The sequence below is a fragment of the Hibiscus syriacus genome, unplaced genomic scaffold (assembly GCF_006381635.1).
Source record: "Hibiscus syriacus cultivar Baekdansim isolate YM2019G1 unplaced genomic scaffold, ASM638163v2 tig00116971_pilon, whole genome shotgun sequence".
Lineage (NCBI taxonomy): Eukaryota > Viridiplantae > Streptophyta > Magnoliopsida > Malvales > Malvaceae > Hibiscus > Hibiscus syriacus.
This window is the reverse complement of record NW_024063495.1, coordinates 6,797,697-6,818,178: the sequence shown is the minus strand read 5'-3', so window position 1 is coordinate 6,818,178 and position 20,482 is coordinate 6,797,697. Positions and strand designations below refer to the sequence as shown.

At 30.8% G+C, this 20,482-nt stretch overlaps 1 protein-coding gene and 1 pseudogene across 2 annotated transcripts; one reads left to right on the top strand and one right to left on the bottom strand.

Annotated features, from left to right (window-relative positions):
* Positions 1-495: 495 nt before the first annotated feature.
* On the bottom strand, positions 496-1,488 carry LOC120191919 (annotated as a pseudogene).
* Positions 1,489-6,554: 5,066 nt separating this feature from the next.
* LOC120191668 (eukaryotic peptide chain release factor GTP-binding subunit ERF3A-like) lies at positions 6,555-14,677 on the top strand. Of its 2 annotated transcripts, XM_039194576.1 has the most exons (19): positions 6,555-6,648; positions 7,152-7,193; positions 7,271-7,348; positions 8,081-8,134; positions 8,244-8,345; positions 8,902-9,013; positions 9,901-9,946; positions 10,096-10,167; positions 10,746-10,808; positions 10,897-11,051; positions 11,142-11,206; positions 12,171-12,321; positions 12,487-12,592; positions 12,685-12,820; positions 12,961-13,025; positions 13,122-13,286; positions 13,860-13,932; positions 14,024-14,097; positions 14,453-14,677. In XM_039194576.1, the coding sequence occupies exons 1-18, from the start codon at positions 6,645-6,647 to the stop codon at positions 14,062-14,064; spliced, it is 1,530 nt and encodes a 509-aa protein (XP_039050507.1). In that variant the 5' UTR covers positions 6,555-6,644; the 3' UTR covers positions 14,065-14,097; positions 14,453-14,677. The 2 variants fall into 2 exon arrangements, with proteins under 2 accessions (XP_039050507.1, XP_039050506.1); XM_039194575.1 differs by lacking the exon at positions 14,453-14,677 and having other exon boundaries at positions 14,024-14,126.
* The last annotated feature ends 5,805 nt before the right edge of the window (positions 14,678-20,482 follow it).

The following is a 20,482-nucleotide window of genomic DNA, read 5'->3' as shown; positions in this document are numbered from 1 at the left end:
TGAAACATTTTGTCAGAAAACTGTAGGATTTTTTTCCAGTTCTGGTAGTTCAAGTTCTTAGTTGTATTATTTACCAGAATAGGACTGGACTGGAGCCAACTGGTAAACAACTAAACATTATCAATTTAGCATCAAATCAATTTTGAAGACTGTATGTATACAGTTGTTTCGTTTGATGCATTCTATGGATTATGACAAATTTCATCCCTCATCTCTTCCCATGTATCATTTTCTTTTAATTCCTTTGTTTTAGAGACTCATTTTGAATTAATCGATCAATAAATAAAAGATCACTATGTATAAGTATATGGTTTTTAATCAAACACTTTTATGTGTACCGATTTTAATTTGCAAATGATTAAGTACACATTTTGGAAATCACAAATATTTACTAGCGTAACAAGAACCTAATCTAGACCTCGAGTAAATACTAATCGTGATCTTATCCTAAACTTATAACTGAAAACCATGAGATGACCACAAATTGTTAAAACAAAGCTTGAACTCAAATTATCATTCGATCTGTTCATTTCTATCATTGCTTTGAATTTGAACATTATCTCCATTTTCAGAGGAATTAGTTGAAGTAACAACCCGACCAACAACGGGATACTTTTCGATGAACTTAGATTCCCAGTCCTCCAACACACCAAGCTCCTCAGCACTCAAGCCTTCGAGGTTCCCCGTCAGGTCTTCAGGTTTGAAAGACAACATCGCCAATGCCCTACTCGCATCCTTCCCGGTAAACATCGAACACGCCCCTCCACGCCCATAAAACATCCTGAAAATACATAACACAGCTTAAAATCCGTAGTTAAAGAATCATAATTCCATGAGATATTGAGTTCGAACAATGGATGTAGGAATGTACCAGCGTTCGATGTCAAATGAAAGTCTTTTTCACATCTACTATACTATATTGTATTGATTTAAAACTAATAATAATAATAATAATAACTTAAAATCACATTTCCCCCTAATCAATCATCAATTCACATAAACAAAAACCCATTTGTAAAAGCTCGATCATTGACGTGAACTCATCTATTAGGATAATAACAAATGGATATGGAGTGTTTATTACTTGGAGGAAGAAACGTCGTAGATCTGGCCTTTGATGGCAATTAGGAGAGGCTTTTGGGGTCGGAACCATCGTAAGCCCTTAACTCTGATTCCGTAATATCTCCCACCTGAATCGGCTCTTTTTCTGGCTTTTGACGAAAATCTTCGGGACCCAAAAACATGCCGCTCACTATATTGTAGACAGCCACCGTCATCGCCAGGATCGTGAAGAAAGCCGTCGGGGATAACCCTGTCACCTCCGTCGCCGTCTCCATAACCGTCGAATAAATACCCATGTTAATTTCTCTGTGAAATTCTCCAGCTGACGAGTCTGGGTTTCCTTTTTTGAGTTATTTGCAGGAATTTGTTAAGATGAAGGGATCAAAATTAACCTACCAAATGATTGACCAAATTGGCAAATCACCAATGATCCGACCAACCACCACCTTCGGGGTTCGGTACTTCTATTGTATTGAAGGTTGGGCTTCTGACCCTTAATCGGGCCTGACCAATAACTTATCCAAAAATGCTTCCTTTTTCTCTCTTTTTTCCCCAGATCTTTCGGCTTATAATTAGGGATGAGACCAGTTCCATCAAATTTTATTCTTCGGATAATTTATTATAAGGTAAACTACACCTATAAACATTTATCTATGAATAATATCTAGTAGTTGAGGAGGGAATGAGTAAAAAATAACAAGAGAATCATTTGGTGGAGTATCAATCTTTTAATTTATTATAAGATAAACTATAGTTATCAACATTTATCGATAGATCAATTTTATTTTGATTATCAATCTTTTAATTTTATTAATTAGATCATTCAATTATTTAAGTGTTGTTAATGAAATCACCAAATGTTAATATTTAATGGAAGTATTGACGAATTGTTAAAAAATTAGTATAATCATACATTTAATTCTTAATATTTATATATTTTATCAATTCAAACATAATTTTAATTCAATTTGATAAATTTAATATCCTTTATTTTAGTTTGATTTATTTTTTATTACACATTTTTTATTTTTTATTTTTAATATTCAACATCACTTTTAAATTTCTAACTACGAGTGACAAGAATAAAAGCAAAACTTAATGTTAGGCATGATTTAAAAAAATAGTCAGGAGACTAAAACAAAATCACACAAGTAGTTGGGTGACTAAATATATAATTTATCTTACAATTATTAATATCTTTGAATAACTTTTTGAAATATATATTTGGATATTTAATATATTAATCTTTTATAATTTTATAAGGTAAAATACGATATTAATTGTAACAAATAAATTTTATAAAATTTGGTTTTAAATTCTTTTAAATTTATTATTATCATAAGATTTTTTTTCTAATATAGAACAACCAAAGTTTTGATAACAAATTTTAGGTTTTTTTTTTATTTTGTATTTCTGTATTTCTTTAATTTATTATCCGTTTTAAATACAATTTTAACCAAATTGAATCACTCTTTTACCACTATAGAATATCTATGTGACTTTAATTTTTATTTTTTTTTACTAAAAATATATTTTCTTTTTATAATTTAATCTTTTAATTTTACATTTTATTTGATTTAATAATACAATTATTTACAAATTCTTCAATTCTTTTGACTCTTTTATAATCACATTAATATTTTATCGTCAAAATACCTATTGAAATATAATATTATAAATATATTTCATAATTTTAGATTATATATTATATATTAAATAATATTGTAATGCAAAAAAATATAAAGAAATAATTATTACTATAAATAATTACAATTATATTTGTATAGAAACTCAACTCTATTTGAATTTATTAAACTATATTAGACTAAAAAAATTCAAATTAATTTTGATTTATAAAATATGACTTATGAATAACTCAAAATTTTTAACTCAATTAAGTATACCCAAAATTATATAAAAACAAATAAAATTAAATTAAAATATAAAAAAACATATACTTAAATTGGACAAAATTGAAAACATAAGAAAACTAAAATAAATACAATAGAAAACCCTATCTATTCTCTCCCTCTTTCAATGTGCGGTTGAAATTTTTGAAACAAGTGCGGCAGAATCTAACCACAAGATTTTCTTTCTGACATCTGCTTCTGCCTTTCAGTGCTTTGTCCTGCAAACCATAAACCCAAAATCCCATACCACATAAACAATATGCAAATATTATTGAAAATAAAACTTTGATCTTGATGGTTTTAGATCACACATCGACGAAGAAAGAAAAGCAGCAACAGATAGAAGAAGAGAAAGGCGCAGAGCTCCCTTCAATCCAAACAAGGATCTAACTGTGAAGGCAATGAAGCTCCCGAGATATGGAAGCCGCAAGTCTTTCACTTTAACAGATGGGGAAAGAACTGTGGGATCCATAGCCTAGCAGCTCGATATACCCTGCAAGAACCTCTATTGGACTTCAAGGAGCTCTACTCAAAACCCAAGAACAGTTTCCATTAAAGGAAGGAAAGAAATAAGATACAGAAACAAGATTCTTTTCTTTCCTCTATAAACTGAGAAACGGAAGTAGTAAACCATTTGACTAGACGATCAGTCTATAGTTAAGATGAGAAGATTGTATATCTCAAACCTACAAGAATCCAGGACTCGATGCTTTGGAAACTCTTATAGAGCCAAGGGAACCCCAAGAGTTTACGACCCTTTACCTGCCAAGGCCTTTACTTACCTGAAAGTAGTGGAATGATGTTGAAGGCAAAGGGTTTAATATTGGTTTAGGCCTCTAGGGTTTCGATCAAATAAATAAGTGATAAAGGTAGTGGGGTGGGGCTAGCTGTCTTGGCTATTTTCACCCTTTGCACAATAAAGGCTGAATTAAAAAAATTATATTATGATAAAATTAATATTTATCGTCCGATAAAATGATATTTTTGATTTTTTAAGTATTTGGATATTCAGTTTTATTTTAAAATAAAATATTTTTTATTGAATAAAAATTATTAATTAATTAACGGATAATATTTTTTTATTGATTATATACATTTATTTTAATTAAAATATTGATGTGATATGTTTAAATGTGATGTCACGTCAGTAAAAATTATTTTTAAATTAAATAATAATTATTAATTATTTTTATTAAATTAATATAGTAAATCTAATTTATCATTTTCATCCATATCGTATTTTCGCATCAATCTAGTCTTCGAATTTGTTTAATTGCGTTATTCTATACCTTACCCCTAACTTAAAATCCTAAATTAAGGGTTTTAAGTTAGGATTTAAGGTTTAAAGGTTGTGGAATTATGGTTTAGGGTTATCAATTTAAAATTCTAAGTCAAGAGTATGGTATAGAATGATGCAATTAAATAATTTTAATAACTAAATTAATGCAAAAATACAATACGAGCGAAATTGATAAGTTAAGTATATTTGAGGAACAAGAGTGACCCTTAAACCTCAAATTGATTAACCACCACTAATAAGGTGTTATCACATGAGACCACCGTTTAGGTTTAAAAGCAAAGGAGTGAGGTAGGAAAAAAAATGCTTCATGGGATTTTAACCAAAATCTAATGCAATGATAACTTAATGCGTAACCACCAAACCACATTGTTTAATGAATTTAATTAGGGACATTCCAATCAACGAAAAACTATTATAACGAGAAATAATCTTTTTTTAGAATCACATATACATGTTTTATTCAAGAACATTTCCTTCAAAGGTAATGAAATATTGATTATAGTAGTTTTTTTTTTTTTGCTTTGATTCCCGTAAATTTTATTCCCTCTAACATTTTAGGTATTTAACAATTCTCGTTGGATTGTACAAAATTACCCGAAACTAAATGAATTATTTCAAAACTATCATCTCCTTTATTCCTTTAAAATGTATAGAAAATCTCTAGTTTTATAATTTACTTTTTTTTTTCAATCGTTGATTTAGGTTAGATATTATATAATTTTGGATATTGTAAAGTAAATATTATTATTTGAGTATAAATTTATTTTATTTCTTTTTTTATTGTGGTTCTAATTTTTTAATAGTTATTATAAAATAATATTATGCATATAAGAAAAATAAAAAAATACTAAATTTCTATTTTATTTTGAGTAGTTATTATGTATGTGCTTGATACAAGTTTTCTTTTTTATATGAATTTTAGGATTAATTATAAAAAATTATTATATTTTTTATGTTTTCTATTAAAATTTTCAAATAAATAGATATGATATTCCGTTGTATAACTCATATTTGTAACATGAATAAAATAAAAAATTATACTAATTAACACATACTTACACTGGTATAAGTATCTACATCTCTCATTATTTTGATACCTAATAATAAACATATAATTATACTAGTGTAAGTATGTTTATGTGTTTTATAAAAATTTAAAAAATATTAAGTTATTTGTGTACAAATTTTATTAAAAATATATAAATTAGAAATAACATAAAATTATATATTTTATATGAACTTTAATGTAAATATTTTAACTTTAATATTGAGAATTCAATTTGTTAAAAAAGAAAGGCCTAATATAAAATAAGTGCACGACTATATTATTTTTCCATTTATTTGATTAATTATTTTTTGGTTAATCTATGTGTCTAACGTTACAAACATTAAATTTTATTTGTCCCAATCATAACAACCGTTAAAAAATCACGTTAAGTGACACATGTCATGTTCTGATAATTTTGAAGATTTTAGTTTAAAAAAATCTTAAAAATAAGTTATTATATTTAAAAAATATTATTTTTAAAAAGAATCTACCATATCTCGTCCCCTCTCCCTTTCACTCTCATTCACTATCCTCTCGTCCCTTTTACATAATATTAGCATTTGGTGACGACGACCGGAATGATTTCTAAGGCTAATGACGATGATTGTGTCGTTAGATGATTGTTTTTTCGGTTGAGGTTCAATCAGATGGAGGTTCAATCGACGACAACGACGACAAACAATAGTGATCGACGTGGATATAGGGATTGGAATAAAGGTTTTCAAAGTTTTGAAGCTTTTTAAGATTTTCGAAGATTTTGGGTTTTTCTTAAAATAAAGGGTAAGCTACACCAAATACCACCGAACTTTAGGTGTTGTATCGTTTATACTGCTAAACTTTTAATTTTGCCAGTTATAGCACTGAGCTTTAATTTTCGTTTCAATTATACCATTAGGTCGTTAAATCATTAACAACCAGATCAAAACAACATCGTTTTGGTGAGGTGTATACGTCGATAACTATCAACCACATCATTATGCCATCAATGATTTAATAATTCAATGGTATAACTGAAATAATTGAAATGAAAATCAAAGTTTAATGCTATAATTAGAAAAATTGAAAGCTCAGTGGCACAAACGATACAATGCCTAAAGTTTTGTGGTATCTTATGTAGTTTACCCTTGTAATCAACCCTTCATAAAACGCCAAAAGAAAAAATTCACATATGACGTATGTAACCAAAACACCCATTTTTAGTTTCATTTCTACGCTAAAAAGAACATCACTCTCGCAACCATCCCCTTACGTCTCTCATCTTCATTTGCCGCAAAAACCTAGCGCGTACATTACTTCATAACATTGTCCTTTATTCTCGGCAACCATGGGTAAGTCTCTCAGTGTTATTCTTTATGGATTTTTCATTTCCTTAATCTATCTTTACTATTTTACAACCAGTATCGATTGTTTTTGTTTTCCTTAATCCTGGATCTGATTGATTTACTCACTGATTGTTTGATATTTGATATTTTTTTTGTCGAGAACTTCTCTTAATTATATATATATATATGTGTGTGTGTGTGTGTGTTTAATTATTTTCAGACTACGAAAATTTCATAAACGGAAGTTTTAGTTTCTCGTATTTGGAGACGAGAGTTGCGGTTCACATTATTGAGACATTTTTTTATCTCAGAATATTAACGGAATTGAACATATGTTGATTAACTAAAGTTCATATTAGTTGAATAGGATATAATTTATAGTAACTTGTTTGTAATTGTATTTATAGTTGTTTTTTTAACTCTCTTTAGCACCTTTGTGTGTTGCTTTGGTGAATATTGATAATTCTTGGAGTTAACGTGTCTCTCTCTGTTCCTTTTCTAATTTGTAGATATTGAGGCCGAGATCCTTGCATTGCAGCTTGACTCTGCTGGTAGTATATTCTTAATATTTTGGTTTCCCCTTTTGTTTTTGGAATCTTTTTTTAGTTCTGTTATTGAATCTTAACAGAAGATAATAAAGGAATGGTCATTCCTGAAGATGCAAGACCTGAAGAAGTTGAAATGACAGATAACGTGGAGAAAGAAGGTTGGTAGTATTGTTTATCTTTGTATTTATATTGCTTATCTTCTTATGTTAAGAAGATGTTGGAGAGGAAGAGAATTAGAGAGACTGTCATTGTGGAAATTAGTTCAAGCCTTTATACAATTTGCAAACTTGGTTGAATTACAGTTTTACTGCCTCCAATACGGGATTTGGGAGTTATACTAAATAATTTTCATTGATGCGCTGAAGTTAATTTGAGATCACATTAAAAAATAGGACTTAAACTGTATTTTAAGGTTTTATGATAAGCTTTTGGCTATAATTCATGGACCACTCTCCATTTGTTGTGTGCAAAAGTGATGTGAGATCTAAACTATGCATCATCTCCTGTAAAATAAAAGCATTCAAGAATTTAATTGAGGAGCAAAGGTATAATAGGATGAAGTGAAGAGTGCATGTATCGTAGCCAATCAGAAGCATTATGTACTTGTTTTCTTTTTGATGACCTAATTCTTTGTTGACCATATTTTTGAATTATTATTGACAATGGGCTTGCTTGTAAATGTATAGTTGGTATTACCTCCTTTTCCAATTTAGATATCAAAGGTGGTGCAGCTTAGATGCTAATTGTTCTTTCCTTTTTCCTCTAAATCTTCTTCTTGCTCTTTCCTTTGCCAAAACGCTACGTGTTTTTTCTATTCATGATGAACTTTTGTTTGTCAGTTTAGTTTCATTTTAAGCAATTTTCTTATCCTTTTCTTTTGTTGGTTTCAGGCATGAAGGACGAGGCTGATACTATATCTCAGCCAATCCAGGTTGAGCCAAAAGGTTCCTTCATTCCCTTTTGTCTGTCTTCCTATCCTTTTCTGCACTGTGTCTGTAACTTTAATATTCCAATTTTCATTTTCTTGCTCTCATTTTCAATTTTGTTGTGCAGTGAAAGACAAGGAAGTAGCTGCTCTGGAGGATGTAGGAGCACCAGATGAAATGGAATCACAAAAGAAGCGCCACTTGAATGTTGTCTTTATTGGTCATGTCGGTGGGTATTCCTACTTCATGGTTTTGCTTCTGTGAAAGTTGACATGCATACATATTTATGTTCATTATGAACTGCTTATGCTAATCTAAGAAACAGTTGAATTTGGAGTTTTGTACTTTTAACCTCTCCAACCCCTTATTTATTATGTGCTTTATTGAGTTCAGTCAATTGAGTCACAAACATGAATGCATGAATGCTGTGATAAGCAGTTATAAATTCAATTATTGCCCGGAATGTTAGGAATTTAAGTTGAACTTGGGTAAATAGAATTCTACCCTTTTTGGATGATTCAGTGGTGGATTAAAAGGAAAAATGGTTAACGAATTTCAAAGTTCTAAATGAGAAAATTCGAACAACCTTGCACAAAGGATGTGGAATCAATGCCTGGACAGCCTGGTCACTACAAATTAGTTTCCCCATATTTTCTTATGCTTCTTTATAGTAAAAAACTCTTTTATCAAATAGTGCTGGTAATCAATATTTTTTTACTGAAACATATACTTTTATATACAGAATCTAAATTTTATGTTTTGACTTTCATTTATTTGATTCTTAGATGCTGGTAAGTCAACAACTGGAGGCCAGATACTCTTCCTCAGTGGTCAGGTTGATGACCGTACAATCCAGAAGTATGAGAAAGAAGCCAAAGATAAAAGTAGAGAAAGCTGGTGAGCTTTAAGTTTGGTTTATAACCATGATAGTGATTAGTGAACTGATGCTATTCGTTTTTGTATTTGTTTTTCTGATGAGTGTGCACATGCTCTAATTTAGGCTTTCTGTGCCTTGTTTTATTAAAGGTTTTATTGTATCTGGCTGTAACAAAACAACTCAGTAACTGGTTTTCAGTTTTTCTTGTGTTAATTCATCACCTGAATCAGTTTCAGATTAGTTGGCTAGAGTTGATCTGCATTAAAAAAAAGTGAATAGTGAGACTGAGAGACGTGATTTACATTTTACATTAGCAGGCTTGAAATTGTGGAGTTTTTCTGGCGAAGACGACAAGAATTGCAAGCCTAGATTCAATCTAATCCAAACATGGTAGTACTAGGATTTAACCCACACTCCACGAGTAACTAGATACATTAACATCCATTGGCAGGAGGCAATCTATTAGCTGCCCTTCCAGCTAATAAATGTGATTTTGGATGGAAAAGGGAACACAAATGATTATACCCTTTTCCTCCATCCAAGCTGTGTCAAAGTGTACTAAAGATGTTCTACTTGAATTGTTATTGGCTTCTTGTTAATTAGTTCTCTTCATATTTTATTGGCTTCTTGTTAATTAGTTCTCTTCATATTTTATTTTCTTCCTCTTGAACATTCATGTATGCTTTAGAATGTTGGATGTTTTTGCTATTGGTCCATTTTGCAATTTGCATCTTTCAAGATATCCATTGGTTCACCCTTTCTAAAATAATTTCACATTGCCTTGCAGCTTTCTCAGTGGGAAATTTCATTTTATTGATGTTGAGATTGTTCTTTCTCTCCCTCTCTCTTACAGACTGGGGATCTTCAGCTATTGCATAATCTGACTTAGCTACTTTCTATGTGTTAGGTATATGGCATACATTATGGACACTAATGAAGAGGAGAGGGTTAAGGTAGTGTATAACAAAGAGCTGTTACAAACTTTGAGAAAGTATATTTAATTCCTTATATATTTCTGGTAGTACTGTCAACGTTTATTCTTTATTAGCTAGACTACAGTTGTTACTCTGGGAGTTCATTAAGTTTTAACTATTGATTTCAGGGTAAAACTGTTGAAGTTGGAAGAGCACATTTTGAGACTGAGACTACTAGATTTACTATTTTGGATGCACCAGTAAGGATTGCCTCTGAAATACATGTTTAATTTATCTTGTCTTCTAGTTATATACCTGATTACTTGTAGGATAAGTTGATAGATCTGATTTATGTTATTTTATTTTGTAGATTGAGATTTTTGCTGGGTCCTGAATTGTGATTTGGTTGGAATTTTTTTGCACCTGTGTTGCACCTCAAATGCTCCTTTGATATTATAAATCACATACATAATGATTAAAATTACATGATCACTTTAATAGTAAATCAAAAATTTCTTGTTATTAATCATATTACATAAGGATTGAAATTGCAGGATCACTTTAATAGTGCATCACAAATTTTTCTTATATTGCAATATAATGATGCTGCTTGTAAGTCAGAGAAAGTGATAGCAAATAAAAAATTAAACGTGTCCTTAGCATAGTACTATTCATTAGATATGCCTTAAGGTATTGTGTAATTAATGTGTATCTGATCAAGAATGGAACTGAGCAAAGTCATATGGGTTTTTGACAAAATTCTTTTTATTTTGAACTTGGATTTTGATGAAATTTTGTTTGTTTATTAAACTAAATAAGGTTTCCATTGACTATTTAGGGTCACAAGAGTTATGTTCCAAATATGATCAGTGGGGCATCTCAAGCTGATGTTGGTGTGCTTGTAAGTCACAGCCTGTCTTTCCATTAACTGCTTAATATAGTGTAATGCAGAATTGGATTTCTAACTTCCCTTATTGTTTCTTAATTAGGTGATTTCTGCACGTAAGGGAGAATTTGAAACTGGATACGAGAGGGGTGGGCAGACCCGTGAACATGTCCAGCTGGCAAAGACCTTGGGCGTGACAAAGCTGCTTGTAGTAGTTAATAAGATGGATGATCACACTGTCAACTGGTCTAAAGAAAGGTATTTTGACTGGCGTTTGTGCTGTCTTCAGTGTGCATTTTCTATTCTGGGTTTGTTTGTTAATAGAACTATGGATGCCTTCTTCCACAGGTATGATGAAATTGAGTCAAAGATGATACCTTTCCTAAGATCGTCTGGCTACAATGTGAAGAAAGGTATTGGAACTGTTGTTAAATAAGTTGTAAGTTGCATTTTTTTTCTTGGTGATATTTTCAAGCTTGTAGAATCATTTATATATGTTATTACCCATAGTGAGATATTGAAGTACTTACTCTGTGATGGAAATAGAGAAGCTAACAAATCCCTTATATTTTTGTAATATAATTATGGTTTCTTATGCAACGGGGATTGTTTTTTACTGCCGTCCAAAATAAATTTTACCTATTGTAGTTTTTTTTATAAGAATTTCAGGCCTCGTTAAAAACTCCCTTCTTGATTAATGGAGCTTGTAGGGAAGCTCCTTAATCAGCAGAAGGAGGAAAAGAGTGCCATAGGATTTTAACATGCATGTTTAGATATTTAGATATTCTTTTGGAGTTGAAATTGTGGTTCGGAACCGAATCACTGTCAGTTTGTCTAGGAAACTTAGGTGCTGTTTGGCAAACTACAAAAAATTCAATGATGCATACAGCTTATAACCAGATTCTCAATTTCATATGGTAGTATAGAATGCTGTTTTATCATCTGAAGATAATTATATTATGTGGTTAATTTGGATGTTTGGCTATTCAATGGATGTTTATAATAAATTATTTTAGAGCTGAAGCTGTGGAATAGAAGTAAATAATTGCTGTTTGTTTGTTTGTTGAGAATACTTATTTACTTCGAAAACTTGTGTAACATTTGATTACTTTCTCTGTGTTATGCTCTATTCGTCCCAGCTGGAATGTAAATTTATGTCTAATTAGGCTTCCTCTCCCTTAGTTCTTGATACTAAAGCGTTGATTCATCTTACTTCTCTAATTGTGTAACTTTTAATAGGACCAGATTATGATAGCATTTTTTTAATTTTATTGAAGCTTATGTTCCCATGTTATAGACTTGCTGGATTCTTTTAGCATACAATTTATGTTTTAAAACCACTTATATTTCATTGCTTGCTCTTGTTTGAACTTGCAGATGTCCTGTTCCTACCAATATCCGGCCTTGTTGGTATTAACATGAAAACAAGAGTAGATAAGAGTACATGTCCTTGGTGGAATGGTCCCTGCCTATTTGAAGCCCTCGATTCTATTGAAGTTCCTCTCAGAGATCCAAAAGGTCCATTTAGGTAAGTGATCTACAAACCATCTTCCATAGCAGGATTCACTGCATGAACAACTTTTATGTTTGGTTCTAGTTCTTGGGGTCCTGTCATCTAACAATTGCATGCATGGTCAATTTCTTTGCCATCTTATTTTATGATGTATCTGATGATTTTCTATTGACTCCATAGGATGCCTATAATTGATAAATTCAAAGACATGGGGACTGTTGTTATGGGAAAGGTAGAATCTGGAAGTGTTTGTGAGGGTGATTCCTTATTAGTTATGCCAAACAAGGTGCTTGATCTTTTCAGCCTTTTATTATATTTTTGTGTATGTGTTCATTTTTTTAGTTTATGGGCTATGAGGCTTTTATGCATGAATTGCAGGCTCAAGTGAAAGTTCTAGCTGTATATTGTGATGAAAATAAGGTTAGGCGTGCAGGACCTGGTGAAAATCTGCGGGTTAGATTATTTGGGATTGAAGAAGAGGATGTATTGGCAGGTTTTGTCTTGACAACTGTTGGTAAGTTTTGCTTAAATGGAGTTACCTGATAAATTTTACTAATCCTTTCTCTTGTCTTAATTGATTGCTTTTTATATTATAATTGTTGTTTTATTTTTGTGTTAGGTTTAGGGTGTAATGTGTGTTTTTCCTTCATGCAGAAAAACCGATACTGGCTGTCACTGAATTTACAGCCCAACTGCAGATCCTTGAATTACTCGAGAATGTATGGATGAATGTCATTTTCTTTTGTCCTTGTTTTATAAACTTGATGCTCTCTGAGCATAATGACTGGTTTATCTTGTAAATTGTTGCTGTTTAGGCTATTTTTACAGCTGGCTATAAGGCTGTCTTGCACATTCATTCTGTTGTTGAAGAATGCGAGATAGTTGAGCTACTACAGCAAATTGATCCAAAGACAAGGAAGCCCATGAAAAAGAAGGTTCTTTTTGTGAAGAATGGTGCTGTTGTCGTTTGTCGTATTCAGGTTCATACTTTATTCTAAATAATACCAAATTAAATATTTTGTTTTTTGTCCCATTAAATTTCCTTATTTTAAAATTCTCTACCTTTTTATGGCAGCATTGTTATCTACTTTTTTGAAATGAAACTGAATGAATTGGCAGATGCATCTAGTGAGAAACAGTCGGAAAGCACTTGTTTCTGAGTTTCTTGTCTTTCTTCTGTAAGGGTAGAACTAGAAAAAGTAGGATAGCGTTAGTGAGTAATGATAGACCACAATCAGCTCTCATTTTGGGGTTCCAGATATGGGGAAAATGCTATTAACTAGGAACAGGTGGCTAGTGTCAGTAATTTCCAAATTGAACTTGCATCATAATAGCGTGGTTCTCTACTCTCTCCAATGTCATGTTTGTGATGCATGTTCTTTATTTATATGTTGTGCCCTCATAGAGTGGGGGCCGGAAACTCCATTCAGTAGGCTACATCGGTCAGATGATCACTAATTGAATAGAAAGAAGTCTAAGAACAGAAGATATTGACTGAATTGATCTCCATTAGTTTTGGGATTTTATAAATACTGTTTTCTTGTGCTTCTTAGGTTAACAACATGATTTGCATTGAGAAGTTCTCAGATTTTCCACAACTTGGGAGGTTCACTCTTCGTACTGAAGGTAACTAAAGTCCTTTTTGTTTTCCCCTTACAATTGTGGATAAATTATTAGTCTTCGTGACTGTGAGTCACATGCATTACCATATCTACAGGAAAAACCGTTGCAGTAGGAAAAGTCACTGATCTTCCTTAAAGCAGTAGTGCTTAAAAGATTTTGCTCTTAGAGGTGAGAATTCAGACCTTGGTTGTTGCTATTGTATTGATGTTTTTATTGTCACTGTATTCTCCCATAGTATTATTCGATTTAAGACATAACTAATCACTGGGAAAGCATTAAGGTTAGTTGGTCGAACGTTCTAAGAGGTTGGGAATAGGTAATCAGCATTGGAGCTAAAATATGGAGTTGGAACTGTGATCTGTTGTAGCATTCCTCTTATCTCATACGCCAGCTGATAACACCTTTTAATTCGGGGATCATGTTTTCGAAGAATTTTTTTTCAGTTATCATTTCTTTTTAATGTGCCGAGTTATTGTTTTAATTGTTGATATCTTGGTAACGTATTACAGTTGTCCCTTGACAGGTAAACAGATTGCTGTGTACCTTATGCTGTTGTGTTGCGGTACAGAAGAGCTGAGTCGATAAATCTGAATTGTAGCTTTTATATGTTGCATTACGGATGCCTTTATCTATTGGTGTCAAGGGAAAGTTGTTGATACTCCGATTGTGCTTTTAGGGGCATTTATGTTTTTGACGTATGTGATTGGATATATGCCTATGGTAATGAACCAATTCACACCCACATTGTTCATTAAAAGAAGAAATAGAGTTGTTTGATTAGAAGTAACTTAGGGTTTGTTTGTTTGGTTGTAATTGGTTTTTCGGAAAATGAATTACTATAATTTGAATTACTGGAATTGGAAAATGAATTACTGGAATTTGAATTCTGTAAAATGAATTACATTTCTGGAAACGTTTTCCGGAAAATGTTTTCCGTAAAATGAATTATATTTTTCTGAAAAACATCTGGAAAACGTTTTATGATGTTTGGAAGATGTTATTTAAACATTTTTTCCACTAGTTGAAGAGTTTTTTAAAAATTATTTTATTACAAATATTAAATATAATAAATAATATTATTTATCATAAAACTTAATATTATTATTTTAAAATATTAAAATAATTTATTTATTATTAAATATTATTTTTATAATTTTATTAATAAAAATAATAATTTTTGTATATTTTAGTGAAATAAAATATTATAAATTATATTAATTATTTATTAAAGTAATAGTGTTATATTATATTTTAAAAATATTAATTAGTATATTTTAAATCTTTATTAAAATATTATTTAAATATATAAATAATATTATTCATTATTAAATATATAAATATTTTTATTATATATTATTAAAATAAAAATATAATATCTTATATTATTATAATATAATTGATTATTTTATATAATATTAAAAAATATAATATTATATTATTATAAATATTCATAAATAAATAAATAATATTTTGATGAAAATGATATTAAAATATTTTATTAATATTAAATTTATAAAATAAAATTATTTTGAGTATTTATTCTTTGAAATGAAAAGTTCGGAAAATGACTTACGGAAAATGAATCCGTAAGTCATTTTACAGAAAACACAGGAAATTCTGTTACTAGGAAAATGAATTACATTCCGGAAAACCAATTACGTGAAATAAACACAGGAAAACATTTTTCGAAAAACGAATTACGTGAAATAAACACGGAAAAACAGTTTCTGGAAAACGAATTACGTGAAACAAACACGGAAATTCGAGGAAAACCAATTCCGTAATTCCAATTACGACAAACAAACACACCCTTAGTCAGAGTTTCAATCCAAAATTCTTCTGAAAATAAGATGATCTGATAATTGGGGACAATGTTGCTTTCAATCTATTTAGATAAAATGACAAGTGCAAAACAATGTTTAGGTTTTCATGTAGTAGTTCTGTATGTGTGAGTAGTGGTAAGGTTTGTTCACAAATTATAAAATTTAAAAGTATTTGGATTGGTTTTTTCTCTCTAAATGGGAATGCTGCAATTAAAGGGTATAATAGTAAAAACAATTTTTTTTACTGACCCGTTTATAACACTGAACTTTCAATTTTGTCAATTATAGCATTCTTTAGTTTTACATTCAATTATTTTACTCCGTTGTTAAATCACTAACATGACAATAACATGGCTAACGGTTAATGACATGGCATGTCATACCAAAACGATGTTTTGGTACGGCTATTATGATGCTTAAAACGATGTCGTATTAAAAGACTAAACTTTTGGGGTGTATCGATTTTATCATTGAGCTTTTAAACAATTTATTTTAGGCCATCGTCGACAGTGTTGAACCATGTTTTATAATATTTTTATATAACAAATTAATGTAAAATGTTTTTAGACTTAATTGAATTTGTTTACAGTTTTCAAAAATAATTTAAAGTTCATTCAACTAGAATTTGAGCACAAAATAGTTTTTTTGGTACGTAGTACCGATACTGTTTATGTGGTACCAATACCAAAAGTAAGAGAAGTATCGATACTCTCTAGGTAGTATCGATACTACCAATTGTTTTTCAAATTGCTCATATTCTAGAATGCAAAATAGGTATCGATACTTAAGGGGTACCGATACTACTTTACACAGTGGTATCGATACCATGAAGCATAGTATCGATACTGGTCAAGCCCAACAGTCTTCAACGGTTAGTTTATTTAAATATTATAAAGGTAGTACCGATACTCGCTGTTCTAGGCAGTTTTATTTTGTAGAAAATTAATCCTCAACAGCTCCAAAACACCCCAACGTCTAGAAACGACCACAAACTCATTCCAACATATAAAAACAAGTTGATGACACTTGAAGAAGGTTGGACAACACCTATCCAAGCAATAGAGATCAAGAGAAAAGCTCTTTCACTCTTATTTTTCCTTTTCTCTTGTATATAAGTGTTTTTGAGCTCATCGCAAATCTTTTAATTGTTTTCTTGTGAGCTTAATTATTGTAAACACCTACCTTTATGAGGTTTTCTTGTTTACATTTCTAATTCTTTGTGAGGTTTTCTTGTTTACATTTCTTATCCTTTGTGAAGGGGATTGGTTCTAGCTTAGCCTTTGAAAAGCTAGAGAGTTGTAAATGTTATCTCTTTGTCATGGAAAAAGAAAGAACAAATTAGTAGATTTGTTAGAAAATCATAAGTGAGGAGCTTAGGTAGTGTATGTAGACTTGGTTGAGAAGTCGAACCACTATAAATCCTTGTGCAAATTGTTTCATCTTTATACTCCTTACTCCCTAAACTCAAAAAGGCAATTCACCCCCTCTTGGCAAATTATTTGGTTGATCAATTTGAGCTTCATCGAATCTTAATAGGCAGCCAAGAACCATCGTTCATCAATTATATGTCACAAAAAGATCGGTACCAAAATGTTTGTATTTCATTCCTCTTTCTTCTCCTAGGATTGATTTTTCATGAAATCCACTCAAAATCGACGAAAACCCATTTAAAAGTTCAACGTATAAATACTTTGATCACTTTCAATGATCGACTGATGAAGCTAGTTTGAGATATGTTGCTTGTCTTTTCGAAATAATACTTTTCACCACTCCGATTTTTTAACAAACACCTCAAATCTCGTAAATCTAATAAAGTCTCCAAACATCTAAAAAATGGTAGAATTTTGTGTTTAATTTCGTCAATTTTGAGTGAGTTTCCTGGAAAACCAATCATATGAGAAGAATGAGGAGTTAAATGCGAACATTGTGGTAATGATTTTGTCGCGGATGATGATTGGTGATGGGCAGCGGTTGGCTGTCGGCGGTGGTCAAAAAATGCAGTGATAAAAAAGAAAATTATTTAAAAGTTCAGGAGCATAAACGATACACCCCTATAGTTTAATATCTAAAACGACATCGTTTTAGGCATCGTGACAACCATACCAAAATGTCGACTTTTTGTAGTGGCATACCACGTCAGCAACCGTTAGCCATGTCATCGTCCCGTTATTGACTTAATGAAAGAGTGACATAATTGAATGTAAAATTAAAGTTCATTGTTGAAATTTACAAAATTAAAAGTTCAATGGTGTAAACAAGTAAACAGACAAAGTTCAGTTGTGTATGGTGTAATTTACCCAAAATTTTGTACTGTGTAATTGAATTTTGTATACACGTGTTAGTGACAGGGGTAAATTATTAATTTTATCTTTTAATTTTATTCTCATTCTTATTTTGGGCATTAAGGTTTAACCTTTTTAAATTTAATCATTTAGTTTTAACATTGTGTCGTTTTTGTCAATGGATTAGTTCAATAATCGTTACAATGACAGGTCGTACAATGACATCAAAATAATATCGTCTTGGTTCCTTAAAAAACATTTAAATCAAAATGATGTTATTTTTATTTTCCTCTTTCCTTATTTTTGTAATCTTACTCTCATTTTTTCCGTTGCTCCAAATTCTTGTCATTGTGCCTTTTGCTGTTTCACTCATCGCCAACGGTCGAATTTGCAAAATTTTCATCAAACTCTTTTCATCATCATGAACAAGAATTCGAAATCCATTTAATCAAAAACACTACAACGAATTTTACGTTGAATGCTTTCACTGTTTGTTCTTTAAACTTTATTGTTTGTTGTTAGATGGAACTTGAATGAAAGAAGATATGTTGCTCTCTATCTTAAGAAGCATCACTCCTCCCTAGAATCTTTAAGTGGAAGTTCAAGAGATTAAAGCGTTTCTTCTCATTTTTCTCCTTCTAAAAATATATGATAAAATATAAAGGAAAAAATTCTAAAATATATAAGAATTTAAAATTTTTAGAGAATGATCGCTGCGCTCAATCTATCCCTATACAAATGGTCGAACCCATATTATGGATGAAGGGGCCCTTGGCCCCTAACTTTTAAGTTCTAATTACATTGTAGGTCATTGGACATTTTGAAACTATTACAATTAAGTCGTTGTCCATCCCAAAATTTCTTGATATAATTGTTTTTGAGATTCTATTAGTTTTAACATTAATAGAATTAAATCTTAACCTAAAATTTATTTGATCTAATTATTTTTAAGACATTTGAATTTTAAAATTAGTAGAATTAAACTCTTAATCTTTTAATTTTTATGATTTATTAAGAACCTATTTATTTTAAAGTTAAACAACTTATTCCCTCATAATTTAATCTTAACTCCGTCCATCCCGTACATAACCTTATAGATTTATATTTTGTCACATTTGGCTAACAACTATTCTTCAAATTACTTTCAGAGTGTTGGTTGAAATTTGTTCGCCGTAATAGTGTTTATAAGTTTATATTTGTATTATACACAGTTACTAAAATCAAGATAACTTGAACTGATCAGAAATCCAAATCTTTAAGAATAATATATCGAAAATCAAGAAAGGACTAGAGACAGGGACAAGGCATTAAAAAACATAGGGCTTTGCCAATCACCACTCATTGTTTAGTTACAAGCAAGGCTAGATCGAGGGGTGCAGTCGCTTCTTCTAAAAAAATTAATTTCCTTTATATTTTACGTAATTTTTTTTTATTGATTAAATAATTTCATACTCTTTGACATTTTATAATTTCGCAAACCTTAAATTTTTAACATAATTTCTTAAGTTCAAACCTCTTAATATAAATTCTTGTGTTCATCCTAGGTGTGGATGTCAATCGAACAATCATAGAAAGAAAATAACACTCCTAACAATTTTTGTCCTTTAATCACCGTAGTAACAAAGCGGTGTAAGCATAAATCCGAGCATGGTTTATAATGCCAAAGTGAAATGTGACAGCTTTTGTAAATCTGGCACTGGTAGAATACAATGAAATCACAAATAGAATTTCTTATACAGACTTTTACTGGTATCAAAACTAATAGTGTGTGAATTTCTAATATAAAACTTCATATCATGTCCTAAACTTTAGATGCTATGAACTTTAAAATTCATGTCACATCCTAAAGTTAGGGTTAAATTGAAATGTTTATATAATGTCTGTGCCTTTCGCGAACTCTAAAAAAACGTAGGACTAGAGCATAATTAGTTTATTTGAGTTGGGTACTTTTAAACCCATTCCTTTTCTTTTTCTCCCTCTGTTGTGCAAACCCCAGCCATTTTTCATTTTGCTTTCACCTTCTCCATCGTTCTCCTTTTGGCTTTCGTTTGATTGCCGTTTGCATCGCCATGAGTGTCACCGCCAGCACCTTTGGGTTTGCCTTGTAGTTCTCCTTTAGTTGGTACATTCCGTTCTTTCAACGACACCAGCATTATCATTTTGGGAGGAGGAGAAGTTTCGGGTTTTGCAAAATAGCACATCTCCGTCGTGCTTCGCTTCGAAGCAACTTCAGTAAAGGATGTCCGATTGAGTTAAAATTTTCATTTCAGTAAATAAGGGTAAATAATGAGTATTGATAAGTTTAAATTGATATTTTAAATGCTAAAGAATGATTATGCATGTAATGACTATTTTACCCCTTTAGTATTGAGGACGTCTTCAACACTATAAGGGTAAAATAGTGATTTCCATATCACCATTCTTTAGCATTTAAAACATCAATTTAAA